We start from the raw sequence: 20,100 nt of genomic DNA on the forward strand, positions 1-20,100 counted from the left end.
AGGTCTAACTCCTGGCTCACCCAAAGCCACTTCCCCTACAAGAAGACTCTGCAAAGCCAGGGGTCCCCATCAGATTTGGCCTCAAGCTCTTTTTATCACCGATGTCTCTGGAGTAGGGAGAGCAGGCGCCTCAACCCCTAGAGGCTTCCTATCCAGGATCCCTCCTCCTAACTCCAACTGCACAGTTCACCTGAGCTAGGACACAAGGCTGAACACCCCCACCACCATGGCAGACAACGTCTCCAGGTTCTTGGATGAGGACTGGCCACTGGTGCCCCTGACAGGGAGTGAGGGGCCCAGGAGACACAGCCTAGGTACTAAGAGAGTCTGCAAGGGCCTCTGCAAGCACCTGGGAACATTTACCTATCAGTAACTTCTGGGCTTGATTTCCATTCCCCAGCCTAGAAGCAGGAACTGGCTTAATCCCACAGCCCTTTCCCCGTATCACAGTCACTTCCTCCTATATTACAGAAGACAAAGCGTCGCCTATCTTTGCTGAGCACTGAGTCGGGGGCCATCTCAGGACTCATACAGAGCAGATTCCAGGTGCGCAATGCCCATCCTTGCCTCTCAGCCCCGCCTGCCTCTGCCACTGTTGCTGCTGCCTCTGCTGCCGGCACTCGCAGGTGAGCACCGCCACCCTCGGGCACCACAGTACAGGATGCTGCCTGAGTTTGGCAGTAGCCCCATTTCCCCATCGGCAGTGGGGTGGATGAACCTCCATTCCTGGGCCTCTTTCCTTGCTACCTCTTCCTCTTGAAAACATTTCATTAAATGGTTTCTATTATAAGAAAAGTCTCCCAAACAAATCCCTCCAGAATTCCTACACTAGAGGGGTCCTTCCTCTCACACCCAGCTCCACACAGGATTTACCCCACCCAGGTGCTTCTCAGTGGCAGGGTTTCCCAACTGCTTCTCCCTGTCCTCTCACACCCTCCATGCCCTCTAACGCTCCATGACCCTCGGGGCTTGCTGGGAAGGAGGTGAAGACACAGATATTGACTCTTCTGTCCACTGAAGACCATAGCACCATCACCAGTTGCCCTGGTTCAAATGGATATAAATAGAGAGAGGCGCAGGATCACGAACACTACGCACACAGTATGGACTACCAGAAAACACTCGTAAATGGTGCTGCTTATACCATAAAATCCCCCAGAATTCTAGCATCCTACAACCATGCTCCTGATGTGCGTGTTTCTACTGCCTGTACACACCCTTCTCCCTCCAGCTGACTCAGACAGCAGAAGAGGCAGTCCTCCTTCTCCCAGGGTGTTAACATCTTATTGAGAGTCTGTCCAGGAAAGTTCAAATATTTTTGAAACTGACTTACCAATGTTCAAATACAAGTGTCATCACTATTAGGCTATTGACTCTGGGCAAGTTACTAGACCTCTGTGCCTCACTTTTCCTGTCTGTGAAATAAGGATAAATAATAATGGCTTACTAATAGGGTGTAGTAAAAATTAAACATGTTATTAATATAGTTATGTGTTTAGAGTAATATTGGCACACAGAAGTGTGTAAGCTTTCGCTGCTATATGTTTTCAAGGTTTAGTAAACACAAATAGGAACACATTAAGATGGTCTTGCAGGGCTGGTGGAGTGGCTCAAGTGGTAAGAGTGCCTGCCTTGCATGCGTGAGGTTCTGAGTTCAAACCCCAATGCCACTAAAGAAAAAAAAGATGGTCTTGCTATTCTGGTCATAACTCGACTCAGTGTGTATCTGTCAATCTGTCAAGTCTGTGTCTTCATTTAAATTCACAACAATCACATGAAATAGGAATGATCCATTATGCTTGACAGAGAGACATGGAAGCAGAGGGAGTAATTGAGCTTGCCAGAATTATCAGGGCTGGACGGAGTATTACCTTGAGACCAAGTCAGCCTGATGACACACCCACTGGACTCCAGGTCAACTCTTCTAGTTTTCTGTTGCTATAACAGAATATGTGAGATTGGATGATTTATAAAGTAAAAGAATTTATTTTGGCCTTCAGTTCAATAGGCCGGGAGGTTGAGGATTAGTCCGCCATGTCTAGTGAGGGCCTCACGATGCTTCAACTCATGGTGGGAAACAGAGGGCAAGTGGAGCTCGTGAAAGAGGTAGAACATGAGGGGTGAACTTGCTTTACAACAACTCACTTTGCTGGAATTAATCCAGCCCTACATGAGAAAGAACTCACTCGTGTGATAAAGGCATTAACCCATTCATGAGAACTCCACCTTCACAACCCAAATGCCTCCCACTAGGCCCTGTCTCCCAACACTGCCAAATTAAGGAATGACGGCTCCAATCCATGAATTTTGGGAGCCACTCAAACAATTGCACTCCTCTTGTAAAAGTCCTTATATGAGCCAGGCACAGTTTTAATTATTTGTCAAAGGTTTTCAGAGTTCAAACTCCACAAGTCCTATTTTTCATAACTTATATATGCATAGATGAGAAACTGAGGCTCAGAGAGTTTACGTAATTTTCTCAAGGTCAAACATCAAGTAAGCAAAAGAGGAGGCATTAAAGCCAGTCACAGGGATTCCACAAGCCCTGTTTTTAACTCTTCACTGTGTTGCTTCCACATATATTAAATTTTAAGAAGAAATACAATTCAACTAAATATGTTTTATTGCCTTTTCACCTAATGTTACATTGGAGATCTTTTTCCACATTGATGCATGTGTCTACACCATCATCAGTACAACCCAATATGTACTTCAGCCTTATCAATTTAATCGCTGCTTGGTTTTCCATTATGCAGTTGCAGTATCATTTATCTAACTAACTCCAAGTGAGTGGACAAGTGCCTCTCATCAAGCTTTCCTATGTTGCAAATACTATGACTATGTGCTCACTCTTGCCTGATCATTCCTTTTGAATAAGACCCTAGAAGAAATAACTAAGCCAAAGGGTATGAGTGCATTTTGAAGGCTTTTGAAACATAGAGTCTCCCAATAAAATAAGAGTGTCCCGAGGTCGGTAACACATCATGTCACACACTGCAAGGAGCAGCAGCAAAGGACAAGAGGTCATTCTAAATGTTTGTGACCAAAATAGCTTTGGTGAGTCTTTCACCTTTACTTTCCCCTCTGTTTCACATATGGCTTTGTCACATACACTAGATTTTGGGGTCATGGCTGTAAAATGCCATCTGGAAAGGCTGTGTCACTTTGTGTCCCTCCCCAGCATGACAGAACCTGGATCACCACCCCCTTAGCAACACTGAAAATTGGCAATCATTCTCACTCTTACCACACTAGCACTCTAAAAATAGTGTCAACAGAGAATATTCTATCTTGTTTTTATTACATTACAGGCTTGCCAAATAACCCAAACAAGGAAGAAATGTACAAGTAATCAATACAAGTCCCTCTACCCCTCCCATCCCTTGGAGGCAGCCATTTTTTAAGAATTAGCTTGGTTTTCTGCCCAGTACCTTTTTAACATGGACATAAAATGCCACTTTGACCCTGTAGGGAGTCTGCATATTTTCTGGGGTCCAATTCTAGGCTTCCTCTGTTAACATTGACCTCTCTGTCAGCCATGGTACCAGCCTCCTCTATTATTGCAGCCTGAAAACAGGCTTTCACCTGCACCCATTTTTTTGTAACTTTTCTTTCTAATTGTCTACCTCTGAGTAAAAGATGCATTTCACTGCTTTCCTGGGGTTGCTGAACAGTCTTTCATAGATTTTCTTCTACTCTTGTGACCTTCTTATCTGTATCCTTTGTAAGGACTGTCTGGTTTCTAGGTCACTCTTGATACCCAGTCCAGCTATTTGCCCACCCTAGAAGCTAAGGCATGATGTGCAGAGAAAGAATGAAAGGGACTTCAACTGCAACCTGGACCCAGGCAACTAGACCCCACTCTCAGCCCCAGCTGGGTAGGGCAAGAGACTTGGAGCTGACTTGTGTTTCCCTCTAGGAATGGCAAGTAAGGAAGAGCTGCAGGTGACTCAGCCTGTGAAGTCAGTGTCTGTAGCAGCTGGAAATTCAGCCACTCTTCAATGCATTGTGACCTCCCTGCACCCTGTGGAGTCCATTGAGTGGTTCAAGGGTACTGGACCACACCGGCAGTTGACATACAGGTTCACAGGAGGCCACTTCCCACGGATAACAAGTATTTCAGACACCACAAGGATAAACAACACAGACTTTTCCATTCGCATCAGTGACCTGACCTCAGCAGACGCTGGCACCTACTACTGTGTGAAGTTCCAGAAAATGGGTTCTGTCGATAAGGAGCTCCAGTCTGGACCAGGCACCCAGATATTTGTGCGCAGTAAGTCCAGATCCCTACAAACCCAACCCATTGTTCCAAGACAAATCACAAACCCCAGGAGCTCAGCCCAAAGTCCCCTTTTGACAGCCTTGTGTTAAGTTTGGAAGACAAGGAAAATTGGGAGAGGGGAGCAATCTTAGTGAGGGAGCTGAAATATAATCAATAGACCCCTGACCCTTTAGAATCTCACAGCTGCCAAAAGATCACAAAATAGACCAGAAAGCCCTGGGGGTAAAAGTAAAGACTCCAGATCCAGTTAGCTAGGGTTCAACTTCTAGCTCTGCCTCCTAGAGATTGTGTGACCCTAATGAGTTTTTTTAATTCTCTGTGCCTCCAATGTCTTCGTCTGTAAAACAGAGATAATAATTGTCCCCACTTCACAGGCTCATTGTAAGGATTATAAATGTCAAAGCGTTTATGAACAGAAAACACTTAGAAGACTGTCTACTACATAACATTATATCAGTACATATCATCAGTGTTCAGGGTTCTACAACGAATTAAACTTAAGAATACAATCTTATGTGAATAAATGGAAAAAAAAGAATGCAATCTTAAAGATATGCAGCCATAGTTTCTAAGATGATATGAATGATGGAATTGTTGGAACAGAAAATCACAAGAACTGCAATTTTGATGTAAAATATGTAGCCTCTGTATTTCTTAAGCTTGTCATATTCTTTTATTTATTTTTTTTTTTGGTGGTGCTGGAATTTGAACTCAAGGCTTCATGCCTGCTAAGCAGGCATTCTACCTCCTCAGCCACACCTCCAACTTTAAGTTTCTCACATTCTTGACTTCAGTCCTGGTTAATACAACCATGACAGAAAAACAATAAAAATTTAGCAGATGGAAATAATGAGGCCATTAAAAACTCCTGTATAAAGAGACAGCGAATAGCAAAGGCAATACTCAGCAAAAAGAGCAATGCCAGAGGTATCACAATACCTGACTTCAAACTATATTATAAAGCAATAGCAATAAAAGGAGCATGGTACTGGCACAAAAACAGACATGAAGACCAGTGGAACAGAATAGAGAACCCCGATATGAATCCACACAACTATACCCACCTCATTTTTGACAAAGGTGCCAAAAATATACGATGGGAAAAAGACAGCCTCTTCAACAAATGCTGCTGGGAAAAGTGGTTGCCATCTGCAAGAAACTGAAACTAGATCCATGTCTATCACCCTGTACTAGTATCAACTCAAAATGGATCAATGACCTAAATATTAGACCCGAAACTCTGAGGTTACTACAGGAAGGAGCAGGAAACACTCTGGAACTAATAGGTATAGGAAAAGGCTTCCTCAGTAGAACCCCAGCAGCCCAGCAACTAAGAGAAAGGATGAATAAATGGGACTTCATAAAATTAAAAAGCTTCTGCACAACAAAAGAAATGGTCTCTAAACTGAAGAGACCACGCACAGAGTGGAAGAAAATATTTGCCAGCTACACATCAGACAAGGGACTGATAACCAGAATATACAGGGAACTTAAGAAACTAAACTCTCCTAAAATCAATGAACCAATTAAGAAATGGGCAACTGAACTACATAGAACTTTTTCAAAAGAAGAAATTCAAATGGCCAAAAAACACATGAAAAAATGCTCACCATCTCTGGCCATAAAGGAAATGCAAATCAAAACCACACTAAGATTCCACCTCACTCCTGTTAGAATAGCCATCATCAAAAATACCCCTAACAACAGGTGTTGGCGAGGATATGGGGGAAAAGGAACCTTAATCCACTGCTGGTGGGAATGCAAGCTGGTGCAACCACTCTGGAAAAATTTGGAGACTTCTTAAATATCTAAACATAGATCTGCCATATGATCCAGCAATCCCACTCCTGGGGATATACCCAAAGGAATGCAACACAGGTTACTCCAGAGGCACTTGCAGACCCATGTTTATTGCAGCACTATTCACAATAGCCAAGTTATGGAAACAGCCAAGATTCCCCACTACTGACGAATGGATTGAGAAAATGTGGTACTTGTACACAATGGAATTTTACTCAGCCATAAAGAAGAATGAAATCTTATCATTTGCAGGTAAATGGATGGAAATGGAGAACATCATTTTGAGTGAGATCAGCCAGGCCCAGGAGACAAAAAAATCATATGTTCTCCCTCATATGCGGACTTTATATCTAGGGCAAATGCAGCAATGTGGTTGGACTTGGATCACATGACAAGGGGAGAGTACATATGGGAGATATGGGAATAGGTAGAAAACCCAAAACATGAAAGCGTTTGATGTCCCCACTCCAAAGGAGCTAATACAGAAACCTTAAAACGACAGAGGTTATCATTAGCAGGGGATCAGGAACCAATGTAAAGATCAGTTAGAGATGAATCAACATGGGTCTTAGCACATGGGTACATGAAAGCAATAGTAGGAATCTCTCTGTATAGCTATCCTTAACTGAACTAACAAAAACGCTTTGTCTTCCTTATTATGCTTATGTCATTTCTTCAACAAAATTAGTGATAAGGGCAGAACAGGACCTGCCTGAAACTGAGCAGAGGAGGGGGGCAGGGTGGGAGAGGGGAGCAGGGTAGAGAAATGACCCAATGTATGCACATGTGAATAAATGAAAAACTAAATTAAATACATAAATAATAAATAAATAACTCCTGTATAACAAACACAGTGATGATATATATAACATGGCCCAGTTGTAAACAATACTCATTTGGTCATAAAAATATAAGTGGAAAACACTAAGAAAACAAAAACTTATGCCGTGTCTGTGATAGAAGGATGTGAAGAAGAGAAGTATAGGTGGCAAGTGGAAGGAAATAAAAAATATCTTAAGTCATCATCTTTGTAGTAGGTGTATCCACAGATGTAAAACTGAAAAAAATTGAAAAATAACAGTATAAGGATGTTATTTAGAAACACGGAGAAATGCCCAAAGGATCTGCTGAAATAGTCAAAAGATGGTCTGTACATTTTGCAAGAAGAAGCAGCTAAGGGCCCTCTGTTTGATGGTAAGCCTTAGTTGATTTTTTTTTAACAATATACTTTAGTACGGAAGAAAGGGAGGAAGAAGAGAACAGAGGATGACATACATAGTCAAATCTGAATTTTAGCAAGACACAAGGACCTGGTTTCCAAGTATGGGTTGGAAGAGTTGGAAAGTGAAGTTGATGAGGCCACTTTTTTGGTTGTTATAACAGTAGTAATAAAACATATTAAGAGAAGAGACTGGAGAGAAGTAGGGAGGGAGTCCAGCAGGGAGGATATCATGCTAGAGAGTAACTCACCATCTTCATTTCTCTCTCCTCTCTCCTCCTTTGCCTGATCAAAGCCAAGCCCTCCCTTCCATTAGTCACTGGTCCCTCCAGCAGGGTCAGCCCAGGCCAACTACTGAATCTTACCTGCGTATCAACCGGCTTCTTCCCCAAAGTCATTGATGTGAAATGGTTTGAGAATGATGTAGAGCTCCCAGCCTTCTGCACCCTCATCTTCCTGCCTGAAGCCGCTTCTTCCTACACCATGGTCACCACCCTAGTGATCCTTGCCTCCTCCTCACTCCACTCCCAGGTCACCTGCCAAGTGGCCCACAGTGAACTGCAGAGCCCCCTCAGAGGGCACGTGAACATCTCCCAGTTCCTCCAAGGTAAGACCCAGATTCCCAACAAGAGCTCTTTGCCTACATCTTCCCACTTATTCCCACAAACCCCCAGGGAGGTGGGCATGAGGCTCCTGTCCCCCTCCTGCATAATGCTATGACCCATTCCTCTTTCAGAGTTCCTTGCCCTCTAGTCTCTTGGGAGATGGAAGTTCATGTATTCATTCAACATGTTTATTTATTTATCTATTCAACATAGGGTGCCATTATTCTAGCATACTAGGAATTACACGGTCAACAGAATAGATCTAGTTCCACCTCACTGGGCCCACAGTCATGTGAAGCCTATCAACCGAGACACAAACAACTATATATAAAAGATGAAACCAGGAGAAATGTAGCTAACTTGAGAAATGTCTTTTGAAGAAGTGATGTGTGAACCAAGGCGTGGAAAACATAAAAGGGTCAGTCAAGCTCAGTAGAGTGTGTCAGGCAGAGGCAAGAGCATGGGCACAGCCCCTGTGGCGGAGTGGTGGGCACAGGCCCTGTGGCAGAGTGGTGGGAGCAAGACAGATTTAAGGAGCTTCTGCTAGCTGCCTGGGACTAAGTGAGATGAGTGCATAGAAAAAGAAAAGGCCAGAAAAAGAAGAGTGGATACCAGATCACACAGAGTTTCTAGGCTATCGCAGCAAGGACATTTCTCCCACTTGGACTCTGCACCTGGACCTCTGATGACCCAAACCTCCATGCTACCATTGCTTTGCCCCAGGCACTGCCTTGAAAGATGCTTTTTAAACCCAGGCCGGCACAAGGGCAGGAGTAATGCAGACTGCACCCTCCTTCTCTGGCTCTGATTTTATGAGGGCAAAGCCCATTGTTCATTTTCCAAGAGCAAAGCCCAGATTGTTGTGTTGAATCAAACTTTGCAGAGCTAAGGAAGGAAATGCCCCTCACTGCTGCTGAAGCCCATGTCCTGGACTTCATGGGGGCTTTTCCCAGGCCTCAGCTCTCTCCTTAACCCTCTCCCCACCTCAGCATGGGCGAGTCCCACTTCCCTCCTGCAGGCAAGGAAAATGGCTTCCAGGTGTCCAGAGTCCCAATTTTTCTTCTGTCCAGCTGCATCCTGAAAAAACCAAAGAATGCCCATTAATAGCCTTGATGCTCATTCTCAGGTAGCCCAATTTAAGAAGGTTCTAGAAAGTGGTTGTGTTGACATGATCACTACCCTTCACATGTCTTTCAGTGTCCCCAGAGGTCAGAGCCAGAAGTCAGCCCATCTTTGGGTTGACCCAAATTCTGTCTCGTCTCACCCACACTCCCTTCAGCACTTTGGTCTTCTTTCTAAAGACCTAGAACATGCTAAGCTTCCGTCGGGGCCTCTCCCCAAGACCTCTGTCTGAGATGCCCTCCTCACCCCACTCTCTCCCAATACCCCCTTCCTCCTGGCCTCCTTTACCCCATTTTCCTAATGTTCCAGGTACTAGGGCTACATAACAAATTATTCCAGTACTCCAAATTGACTTCAGATCTCCAAAGTTATGATGCCCAAAGTGCTGATGGGGCTCAGCACAGATGGCTGATCTTTGCTCTGGGCCTCAGCTGGATGACTCAGTGGCTGGAATCATTCAACAGATTCTTCACTGACATCCTGGTCCCTGGGTCTGGATGTCCCCTTGGGACCTCAGTTCTTCATGGCATGGGCTGCTTCTTATCATCTTTCCCATGGGCTAGCTTAGGTTTCTTCACAGCTAGTGATGGTGTCCCAAGAAAGACAGAGCCAGGTGAAAACCATGTCAACTTCTATGACTCACTTTGGGAGTCACACATACCATCTCACCAGGCAGGCACAAAGTCGCACTCAGACTTCCTCTCTGATGAGGAGTGGCAAAGCCCTAGAAGCACATATTGGAATTATTGTCACCATTTTCTGGAAAACACAATCTGCCACAGACAGTTAACTCATATTATACTATCTTTCATGTTTTTGCACAAATGTCACTTCCTCCAGAAACCTTCCCTATCCTGCCCACCTCCAGACCAAGTCAGGTACCCCTGTTGCAGGCTCTCAGAACCCCTGTGCAGGTCATGTGACTGCTTATCTCCTCCCTTCCCTCCCCACCCAAGTGTGAGCTCCATGAGGCAGGGCCCATGACTCTCTTGTTCACTGCTATATTCCAAGAGCGCAACACAGTACCTTCGAGGGTCTGGCTGCTCCCAGAGCATCCACATGTTCTTCATGAAGAAAGAAAGTGACAAAAGAGGGTTATTGTTTCAGTTGTGCCTACAGTGAGCATATCTGCACACCATGTCCTGGGACTCCAAGCGGCCATCCTCACCTGCCATGTGCGAAGGTTTTACCCCGAAGACATGCGAATAACCTGGCTGGAGAGGAATGGATGCTTCAAGAGTTGTGAGGCCCTTGTTCCCACCAAGAACCCAGATGGCACATTCAGTCAAGACAGTCACATCCTGGTCAACACTTCGCAGCTGGAGGACGAAAGGGTGTTCACCTGCCAAGTGTTTCAGGACTCCCAGACACTGGTCCAGAAAAGCCTGCAACTGAGCAAGTTTAGAGACCAAGAAGTAAGCTTGGGTGAGTAGGAGTGGAATAACCAAGCAGTTCAAAGCTCAGACCTTCTGTAATTCCAGCTATGTGGGAGGTAGACATGGAAGGATCACAGTTCAAGGCAAGCCCAGGTAAAAAAGTTAGTGAAGACTTATTTCAAAAACAAGCCAGGCTTGGTAGTACATGCCTGTAATCCTAGCTACATGGGAGGGGGGAGATAGGTGGGCTGTGGACTGAGGCTGGTCCTGAACAAAACAAGATCCTACCTGAAAAACAAACTAAAGCAGAAAAAAAAAAAAAAGAAGAAAAAGGCTTGGGGCATGGCTTAAGTGGTAGAGTGCTTGCCTATCAAATGCAAGGTCCTAAGTTCAACCTCCAGTACTGCCAAAAAAAAAGAGAGAGAGAGAAAGAAAAAGAAAAAAGCTCAGACCTAAGACTGGGGCATAGCTTAGGCCTGCATTCAATCTTCTACACCATGAGGGAGGGGAATGAGGGACTGAGTTCAGATGTTTAGCTTTCTAAAACTCACTTCTTCATCTGTAAAGTGAGAGAACTCCAGCATCCTCTTCAGAGGTGACCCCTTGGGTACCCTGAGCATCAAATTTGTACTCCCTTCATCACATGGCCAATGCCACCCACCCGTCCTGCCAGATGCTCCTGCGAGCAACTAAGTTCTCACACAGAAGCCATTTGGCTTCAGCAGTTCCTGTGCATCTGCCGGGTACTTGGCTGGGATGCTCTCATTTGAGGCAAAAACATCCTACAACGTGTGTTATGGTCCCTATGCTAAAGATAAGGAAACTGAGGCTCAGAGAGTTATGTGACTCAGAGACCGAGACGTTATCTTGGCAACTGAGTCAGGAGTGGGACTGAGCCCACTTGAAGGTCAAGTAACAGAAACAGGAACCAAAGGGGCTGAGGGCGTAGCTCAGATGGTAGAGCGCTTGCTTAGCAAGTGCAAAGCCCTGAGTTCAAACCCCAGTACTGCCAAAAAAAAAAAAAAAAACAGACTCTAGAAGCAGAAACCAGGCTCATCCTGACCGTTCTGATGTCTTTCTGTCACCAGGTGCCATACCCACCTCTTCTCTCCTCCTTCTTGGCTGGAAGCTGTTTCCTCTGATCATACTTTCTGCCATCTATGTCCTGAGGAGGAGCCTCCCCTCCAAGTAAGGAGTCATCCCAGCTAGGACTTGGGCTCCCACGGTTGGGGACTCAAGCTACAGGAGTACTATAAGAAGAAAGCTTGGGACCTTCCCATTTCTCCCCTACCTTGAAAGAATGGTGAACCCAGAGGGCCCCTAATAACTGCACCCAATCCATTCAGCCTTCCTGTGTCTCACAGATGCACCCTGGTGTGGGCAGGGGTGGGAGACATTTAAAGAGGAAGAGAAAGAGGGGGTTGTAGAGACTACACCCTCAAAGTAGGTTCTGAGAAGAGCAAGGCTTTGCCTCAGCTCCCCTGCTTCCTCTGTGAGTCACAAACACAGCAAAGACCTTTCTGTCTTATTCAGGAGGACTGGCCCAGGAGTGAGTAATGCCATGATCCCTAAAGTTGCATCACCAGCTTCCGCCGCATCAGCCCTCTGACACCCGTCCCTCCCTGGCTAACCCCGTCACTGTCTCCTGAGGAGGTGAGAGCCTACACTGGGAAAGTCAGTAGGGAGAGGAGGACTCTCATGCTCTCCTCAGGAGTGAAAGCAATTCTCACCTCCAAGTCCATGAACCTGATGGAGAAACCCAGCAGAGATGGGACAGGTTCCAATCCAAAGGGAAACAAACAGACACCTGCAGTTCACACAGCCCTTTCTTTCTTTTTGTTTTATTCATTTATTCACATATGTATACATTGTTTGGGCCATTTATCCCCCCACCCCCATCCCCTCTCTATCCCCCTACCCCCCTCACTTCCAGGCAGAACCAGTTCTGCCCTTATCTCTAATTTTGTTGAAGAGAAAATATAAGCAATAATAAGAAAGACAAAGCATTTTTGCTAGTTGAGATAAGGATAGCTATACAGAGAAATTCCTAGCATTGCTTCCATGTACAAATGTGTTACATCCCAAGTTGATTCATCTCTAACTGAACTTTTAACTAGTTTCTGACTCCCTTCTCATATTGACCTCTATTGTTTTAAGGTTTCTGTATTAGTTCTTCTGCAGTAGAACATCAAATATTTCATGTTTTGGGTTTTCTACCTATCCCCATACCTCCCGTGTGTGCTCTCCCCTTATCATGTAACCCAAGTCCAACCACATTGCTGTATTTGCCCTAGATCAAAAGTCTGCATATGAGGGAGAACATACAATTTTTGGTCTTCTGAGCCTGGCTAACCTCACTCAGAATGATGTTCTCCAGTTCCATCCATTTACTTGTGAATGATAGATTTCATTCTTCTTCATGGACACAGCCCTTTCTGAACCCTCAAGGAAAGCCCATTGTAGCCCCAAGCTCTGCCGTGAAACTTTTGCAGCCTTATCACTAGAATACAGTTGAAAAAAACACTACGGCCAATAAACATGCGAAGAGATGACCAACCTCATTAGCAATCAGGAAAAGCCAAGGGTGCCATTTTGTTCCTATTGGAATGGAAAAGATAAAAAAGGAATTGGATCTTTCTTACAGTAAGCAATTTAGAAAGTGTTGTTGAATGAGCTACCCTATAACCCGGCATTCCCACTCTTGGTTTACACCCAAAGACTCACACATGTAGACCTGGAGATAATGTACAAGTACATACACTGTAGCAGTCTCTAAAACTGACAAAACCTGAAAATGACCCAAATGTGCCTGCACAGGAGGATGGCAAAGCAATGACTGCAGTCACAGCACAGGATACTTGTTACACAGCAGTAAAAATGAGGGAAGTGCACTACATACAGTAATCCATCTAAATCTTAGGAATAAAATATTGGTGGAGGAAGTAGACTCCAAAAGATTTCAGACAGCATGATATTCTCTTTATAAAAACAGCTAAAATGTGTTTAGGAATACACAGAAATACTAATTCTTAAACAGGTTTTAGGCTTGGGTTTTTTTTCTTTGTTGTTTGTTATGGTGGTACTGGGGTTTGAACTCAGAGCCTTTTGCTTGCTAGGAAAGTACTCTACCACTTGAGTCATACCTTCAACCCTTTTGCTTCGGTTATTTTTCAAATAGGGTCTCATGTTCTTTGTTCAGGAAGATTTGGACTGTGACCTTGCTACCTATGCCTCCTTCAGTAGCTGTGATTACAGGAGACAGCCACCATGCCGAGCTTATTTGTTCAGAGGTGGTCTCACTAACTTTTTGCCTGTGCTGGACTCAAACTGTGATCCTCCCAATCTCTGCCTTCTGAGTAGCTGGGATTGCAAGCATGAACTACCATGCCCAGCATTAGGTTTTAGTAATACTAAAATTGTTTTTGGGAATACATTGAAATGTTTTTTAAACCTCATATTTTTACAAATGAGCAATGAACACAAGAATCCAGTAGGAGTCCCTGGAATGTAGGGAGGCAAAAGGATGACAAAGCTGGGTACGTACAGATAGATGGAAAAATTGTCAGGACTCTAGCTTCCATGTTGAATGGTGGCTTCATGAATGTTTATATAACTATAAGCAAACAACAGACAGAATAACAAAACTGTATACAATTGATATAGGTATGCAACCAGGTACATGGATGGGTAATTGATGAGGAAGAAAAGAGAAAAAAAGGATAGATGGGAGGATGGAGGGATAGATGGATAGATGGATGGATGGATAGATGATTAGATGATTGGCTGATGGGCAGACAGATGTATGGACAAAGGATGGATGGAGGGATGGATAGATAGATAGATAGATAGATAGATAGATAGATAGATAGATAGATAGACAGATAGGTAAAGAAAGAAAGATAAAAAGAATCTTTATGGATCTTGAAGCAGGAATTAGAGCAGGTAAAATCTGTGTACTCACCAGGCACTGCTCTTGCCTGTAATCCTAGCTCCTCAGGAGGCAGAGATCAGGAGGATCACAGTTCGAAGCCAGCCTGGGCAAAAAGTTCATGAGACTTTATCTCAAAAGGAAAAATCATCACAAAAAGGCTGATAGAGAGAGGCTCAAGATGTAGACCCTGAGTTCAAACCCCAGCACTGCAAAAAAAAAAAATCTGTGTACTTAAGCTACAAAGGAAAAAAATTAATGGAAGCTCATTACCCATCTACAAGCTCCCTTCTTATTGTGATATTCCACAGTTTCATATAAGGAGGGAAAACATAGTTACTGGTTGATACCATGAGCCTGGAACTTCATCACATTCCAGCCCTACAAGGTGGACACCATACCTCTTTTGCAGGTGAGGGATGTGAAGAAATCTGCCCAGTGTTACTCCAATAACAAGTGGTAGAACCAGCATGTCCAACTTCAAACCCAGCGCTTCTCATTCTTTCCAAGGAGCCACACTGCCTAGGCTTCAGAGGAGGTGAACTTTCCAAGCCCCATTCTTCTGCCTTCTGATCTGTCAGGCCCGCTGTTCTACAGCAAAGCCCACTTGATACCTCTGGTGAGCAAGAGGAGGAAAAACACCTTTCAGGTTTGAAAGGTGATCCTGGAATAGATCTAGCTTAGTCATAAGCACCAAAATGATCTCAGTGAATCTCTAAGGAGAAATGTAGTCCAGGAAAGGTTTTGGAGAAAGGCTGTATGTAAAAAGGGTAAGCATGGCCAGAGAGGTAGGCTTCTTGCTCTACTTTTTCACTATGGCTTCACCCATCATTGTCCCAGAAGCAGCAGTCCCAGAAGCAGAGACCAAAGGTTCTGAGCCCAACCACCATTACCCCTCAAACATGATTCACCTCCTCATCACTCACTCCTGCTCACAGCATAGCAGGTTCAGCTTCCACATCCCCTTCCCCAGCCTCCAACTCTGGAAGTCTCCAGGATATCTTTATCTCTTTCTCCTTTATCTCCCCCTTGAAGCAGGGTCAAAACTAAGGTAAAGCAGGTAGACAGCATACCTCACCTTAGTGAGGTGAAATTCAAGCAAGACACTCATTCTCAGTTTGACCTTGCCTCCTTACATTTTGTGCCCTAGATGACCTATGTCTCCAAGTCCATGAGTTCTGTTCCCTCTAGCTCATTTGCATGATCGCTCAGCCCTTCATTGGCGCTTCCCTGGACTGGTCCAATGCCTCCTCAGAAGGGTTGCTCTGGAGCCTTCAACACATCCATTAAATCAGGATGGTCTTTTTAAAACATTCGTTCAAAAACTTAGACAGTTCATCAGCTCCCACATCATACCTCAAGAAGGACATAGAGGAGATCCCAAGTGTCTCCCACTTGAAATCAGAGGGGAAGTGAAGCAGCCAAAAGAGTCCAGCTTGGACATGAAGAGTCTTTATCCATTTGAGGAAATATCCCATATACTAGACCAGCCCAGCCCAAAGTTTGCTCACTGCAAAGAAGGCCACACCTTCATTTATTCCACAAATATTAGTGAGTGCTTGTCGTCTGCCAAGCACTAGGCAGATACCAAGTGAACACTGGCAAACACTGAAAAAAAAGGTGGTCTCAACTCACAGTTTGATGAGGGTAGGCAGAAAATAAAGATGAGAGAGAAGGACCCGGGGAGGGAAAGGAGGAAGAAAGAATTACAAAATGTAATGCATGCACTGAAGAAAATAAAAGGGTACGAAAAATAGTGAGATCACAATAATAGAGGTCTGCACAGGGTGCAGGAATCAAAGGGCCACTCACTAAAAAGAATGGCAGAGAAAGCCTTTACGAAAAGGGAGCATTGAAGCTGACATCTGAATGTTGCAAAGAGCCTGGGAAATTCCTTTTTGCCAGAGGGAACCCACTGTGCCAAACCCTAAGATACAAAGGAATTTGGAGTGTTCAAAGAAGAGGAAGGGGGCTGGTGGGCTGGAAAGCTGAGTAATGAGATATGGGGAAATGATGAGAGGTGGGAGGGAGAAAGACCACCCAGGGATACTGGCCATACAAGACACTTAGGACTTTAGTCAAAGAAAGGAAGGACATTAAAGTTTTAATCCACAGGAAAAAAATTACACGATCAGGTTTACATTTCTAGAAATTACCATAACTCCTGCGGGATAGGCAGGTTATAGGAAAGCAAGCAACCAGAAAACTCAGATGTGAGGTTACCGCAGTGAACCAAGAGCAATGATGAGCTATGGTGGTGCCAGTGAGGATGGAGAGAAACTGACTAATGACAGGTGTACCTAAAAATGGAAATGACAGGACTTGCTTGGGGTGGAATGAGAAGGTAAGAGAGAGAGAGGGGAGTTGTGGATGGCTTTGTGACAAGATTGAGCAATGGATGAGATGAAGAAGACAAGTGGAAGAAGAAATTGGTGGTGGAAATTAACAGCTCAGTTTTAAACATGTTAAAAGAATGTTTGTTCATCATCAAGTGGAGACACAGTGGGCCGATGGACAGATGCATCTGGAGTTCAGGAGAAGGGTCAGAGCTAGAGAGATATTTTTGGAGTCAGTGGGTCTATATAGCTGGTTGCCAGGGTAGCCAATTAGCAGAGCTGAAATATCCAGATTTCCATTTCCCATCCTTCTGGCCTCCCAAAAGCCCTTGGATACCGTGTCATCTCCATCCTCCTGTACAAAACAGCTACATACATAGACACGGATTGAAAGGGGAAACAGCTACATACATAGACACGGATTGAAAGGGGAAACAGCTACATACATAGACACGGATTGAAAGGGGAAACAGCTACATACATAGACACGGATTGAAAGGGGAAACAGCTACATACATAGACACGGATTGAAAGGGGAAACAGCTACATACATAGACACGGATTGAAAGGGGAAACAGAAAAATGACTTGCTTTCATTTGTCAGGATGACATGATTATAAATATATTTTTTCTTTTCATCTTCATGTCTTCTGAGGGTTGTCAGCATTTTCTTCAACAAATAATTTTTAAACAATTAAACATGGTCTGAATTAGTGGCAAAAAAAAAAAAAGCAACCCCTGATATCTGCAGAGGTTGAGAGCACTCCCTTTATTTTCGGTCACCATGGAGTGCACTAGTGATTCTCAGCAGCTTCCCTGGGCCCTTGGGGAGGCCCTATAAAGAGAGAACAATGACCTGATACATTCAGAAAGTCATTCTGGAAAAACTTTTGGTACCCTTAGTCCAACCCTCTTCCTGACCCATTTACAGGTGGGGAAGTTGTGTCCTGAAGAGCTTAGCTAATGAGATCAAATAAAATAATGCCACCATTCCAGATGTACAGAATACTACATTGTAGAAATTTTCTATAATCTAACATTTCTATTTTAAGCATCCATCCCATGGACTTCATCTTGGTGGTTTAAGTGGTTTCTCCTCCACCAAATCAGGGTCTCCCCCACCCTTTCCATCCCCAGTGTGTGAGAGGTCTATCTTAGCAGATAGACATCTGCTAAGATGCCTATCATCCTGCCCAGCCCTTGACCACAGAGACACGAAGTTGCTCAGCACTAACTTCCTTCTGATCCCAGGGCTTTCCCATGCCCACTGGCTTTCAGCCCACCCGCAGTCCTCTTAAGCACACTGGCACCAAGCAAGCTCGACAGGGTGGTCTTAAGCCCTTTGCAGCCAGGCAGAATGTACACTCCATCTGCTTCTCTGTTGCCAGGCTACAGCAGGAACTCTATGAGCTGTGTCACCCTGATCAAGTCCTCCTGACTGTCCAGTCTTTGTACATTTGTCCTGGGGTTTGAGGAAGCCAGTTGCAGGATCCTTCTCTGGAGACCACCAGTGTTGGTTCCCTCCAGCCCTCCTCCTCTCTCCCACACACTGAGCAATGTTGTCTAGTCCCAACAGTTAACTGAGGTGGGGATGGGGAGTCGTAATATGGGCTCTCCAGGAGCCCTTATTTTTCTAAACTTTTGCATCCTTCATTTGGATCTCAGCTTTTGAAACTCAAAAGTGCATTTGTTCTGCTTTTGCGGTGACAGGCTCCCTGGAGACAATGCATTACATTCATCTGCTGACTAATTGGGTCACAACAAAACTCATCATGCAGGAGGGGAAGGCATCCATGAAAACCAGACTACAGAGCTCAGCAGTGCCACCTACAGGCAGGTTTTATTATGTATACTTTGCAAGGAGAATTGTATCTCAACAAAGTCAACAAAGAAAAAAGATGGAGAAACCATTCGTATAGTTACTTCATTTTTATTTATTTATTTTTTCATAAATACCTCTTTGACTTGGGAGAATCTAATATATCCAATCATACAAAACATATTAGTTCCCTGTGTGCCTTATTCCTACAAATTCCCAGTACCCCTCTACTAGTGAAATGCAGGAAGAGATAAAATAATGAATTTCATGAAAACAATTTGGAACCCTCATTTTTTTCCCAAGAATCCAAAATGTAATTGATCTCAAGCTTGGCAGGAAGGAGCAAAAGTTATGTGGAGGGCAAGTTCAGATAGTGGGATGCATTGCCAGATTCTCAAAACCTAAGGATCTGAATCTTCTGCAGACAGTTACTATGACACCTTAATAAAGGCATTTTTTACTCCAAGGAGCAGTTTCTATAATGCTTTAATAAAGGTAAATATTGGACTAGTCCAGAGAAGTGTTTTTCATTTTTATACCATATCCACTGTCTGTACACAGAAGCTGTGGGCTAGTAGAAGCTTTTAGCAGATTTCCCTTTACATCTGATGGACCAGAACCTCAACACATGTCCCATACTCAACGAATTATTCAATCAATCATTGGCCAAGGGGTGGGGCTGATGTAACTGGCTTGAAACTCTGAAGATTCATCTCCCTGGGCTAGGGAAGGACCTTGGTTCTGCTGAAGCATATGGCTGGATGGAACGGGGGTTCTGCTGAGGCATATGACATATGACTAGAAGGAGTAGGGGTTCTGTTGGCAAGGTGGAGGGGGATGTGACTATGGAGAGACCCAAACAAGGGTATCTTCCATAGAATGGGTGGTGAATTCAGTAAGCTGTGAAAATACTGCATCTTGTTAGGATACAGAGCCCTGGAGGTGTCTGGACCTGGAGGGAGAATGCTGGATGCATGCCACAGAACATTTAAGCTCTAAGAACCAGAGCACTAGGAGTTTCACCAAATGTCCCCCAAGAAAGCTTGGTATGGAGAGGCTGGGGCAGCCAGCAGAGCTGGCCACTTTCAACTGAGCCAGCTGGGTCTGGGCAAGGAGCAAAGCCACAGTGACCCTGAGAACTAGAGTTCATTCCATTTGTCATTCCCAGTGCACTTGTATAATCAAAGGGGGGGAAGGGGTACAGGGGAAATAGCTACTATTTACTCTCTAGGCACAGGTGTTCAAGCTGTATTTGATTGGAGTTAGAAAAATTTAAGTGATATACTTATTAATTATAAAGAAAAAGAACCTAATGGAACACCTGGCAGACATCACCAAGTAATAAAAGTGAATATCACCAGTTTGGGGCAAATGGAAATCCCAGCCAGGTACTAAGCAGCATGTGAAACTTTTTGTGCCTCAGTTTTCTCATTTGTGAAATGAAGATAACAATGAAATATACTCATTCCGTTGTTCTGCAGGCAAAGTGTGTCACATTTAAAGCACCCCGAACAGTCTTGTACAGTGTAAACTCTTCATATATGTTAACTGTCTATTCATCTTGTAACCTGAATGTTGCTTGAATTTTTTTGGAAAGTCTTAATCACAAG

The 20,100-nt window shown here is 44.2% G+C and overlaps 1 protein-coding gene across 1 annotated transcript; it reads left to right on the top strand.

The window, feature by feature from the left end:
* Window positions 1–475: 475 nt before the first annotated feature.
* Window positions 476–12,298, top strand: LOC109694368 (signal-regulatory protein beta-1-like). The gene is made up of 6 exons (XM_074072407.1): window positions 476–626; window positions 3,920–4,276; window positions 7,600–7,911; window positions 10,139–10,456; window positions 11,496–11,595; window positions 11,941–12,298. The coding sequence occupies exons 1-6, from the start codon at window positions 554–556 to the stop codon at window positions 12,014–12,016; spliced, it is 1,236 nt and encodes a 411-aa protein (XP_073928508.1). The 5' UTR covers window positions 476–553; the 3' UTR covers window positions 12,017–12,298.
* The last annotated feature ends 7,802 nt before the right edge of the window (window positions 12,299–20,100 follow it).

This window comes from Castor canadensis, chromosome 5 (assembly GCF_047511655.1).
Source record: "Castor canadensis chromosome 5, mCasCan1.hap1v2, whole genome shotgun sequence".
Lineage (NCBI taxonomy): Eukaryota > Metazoa > Chordata > Mammalia > Rodentia > Castoridae > Castor > Castor canadensis.

What these genes read in the sequence shown, in the direction of transcription:
- LOC109694368 (XM_074072407.1), top strand. Translation starts at nt 554, where the DNA reads ATGCCCATCCTTGCCTCTCAGCCCCGCCTGCCTCTGCCACTGTTGCTG. An exon ending in TCTGCTGCCGGCACTCGCAG is followed by an intron (nt 627 to 3,919) that starts GTGAGCACCGCC and finishes GTTTCCCTCTAG; the next exon opens with GAATGGCAAGTAAGGAAGAG. An exon ending in CATCTCCCAGTTCCTCCAAG is followed by an intron (nt 7,912 to 10,138) that starts GTAAGACCCAGA and finishes TTATTGTTTCAG; the next exon opens with TTGTGCCTACAGTGAGCATA.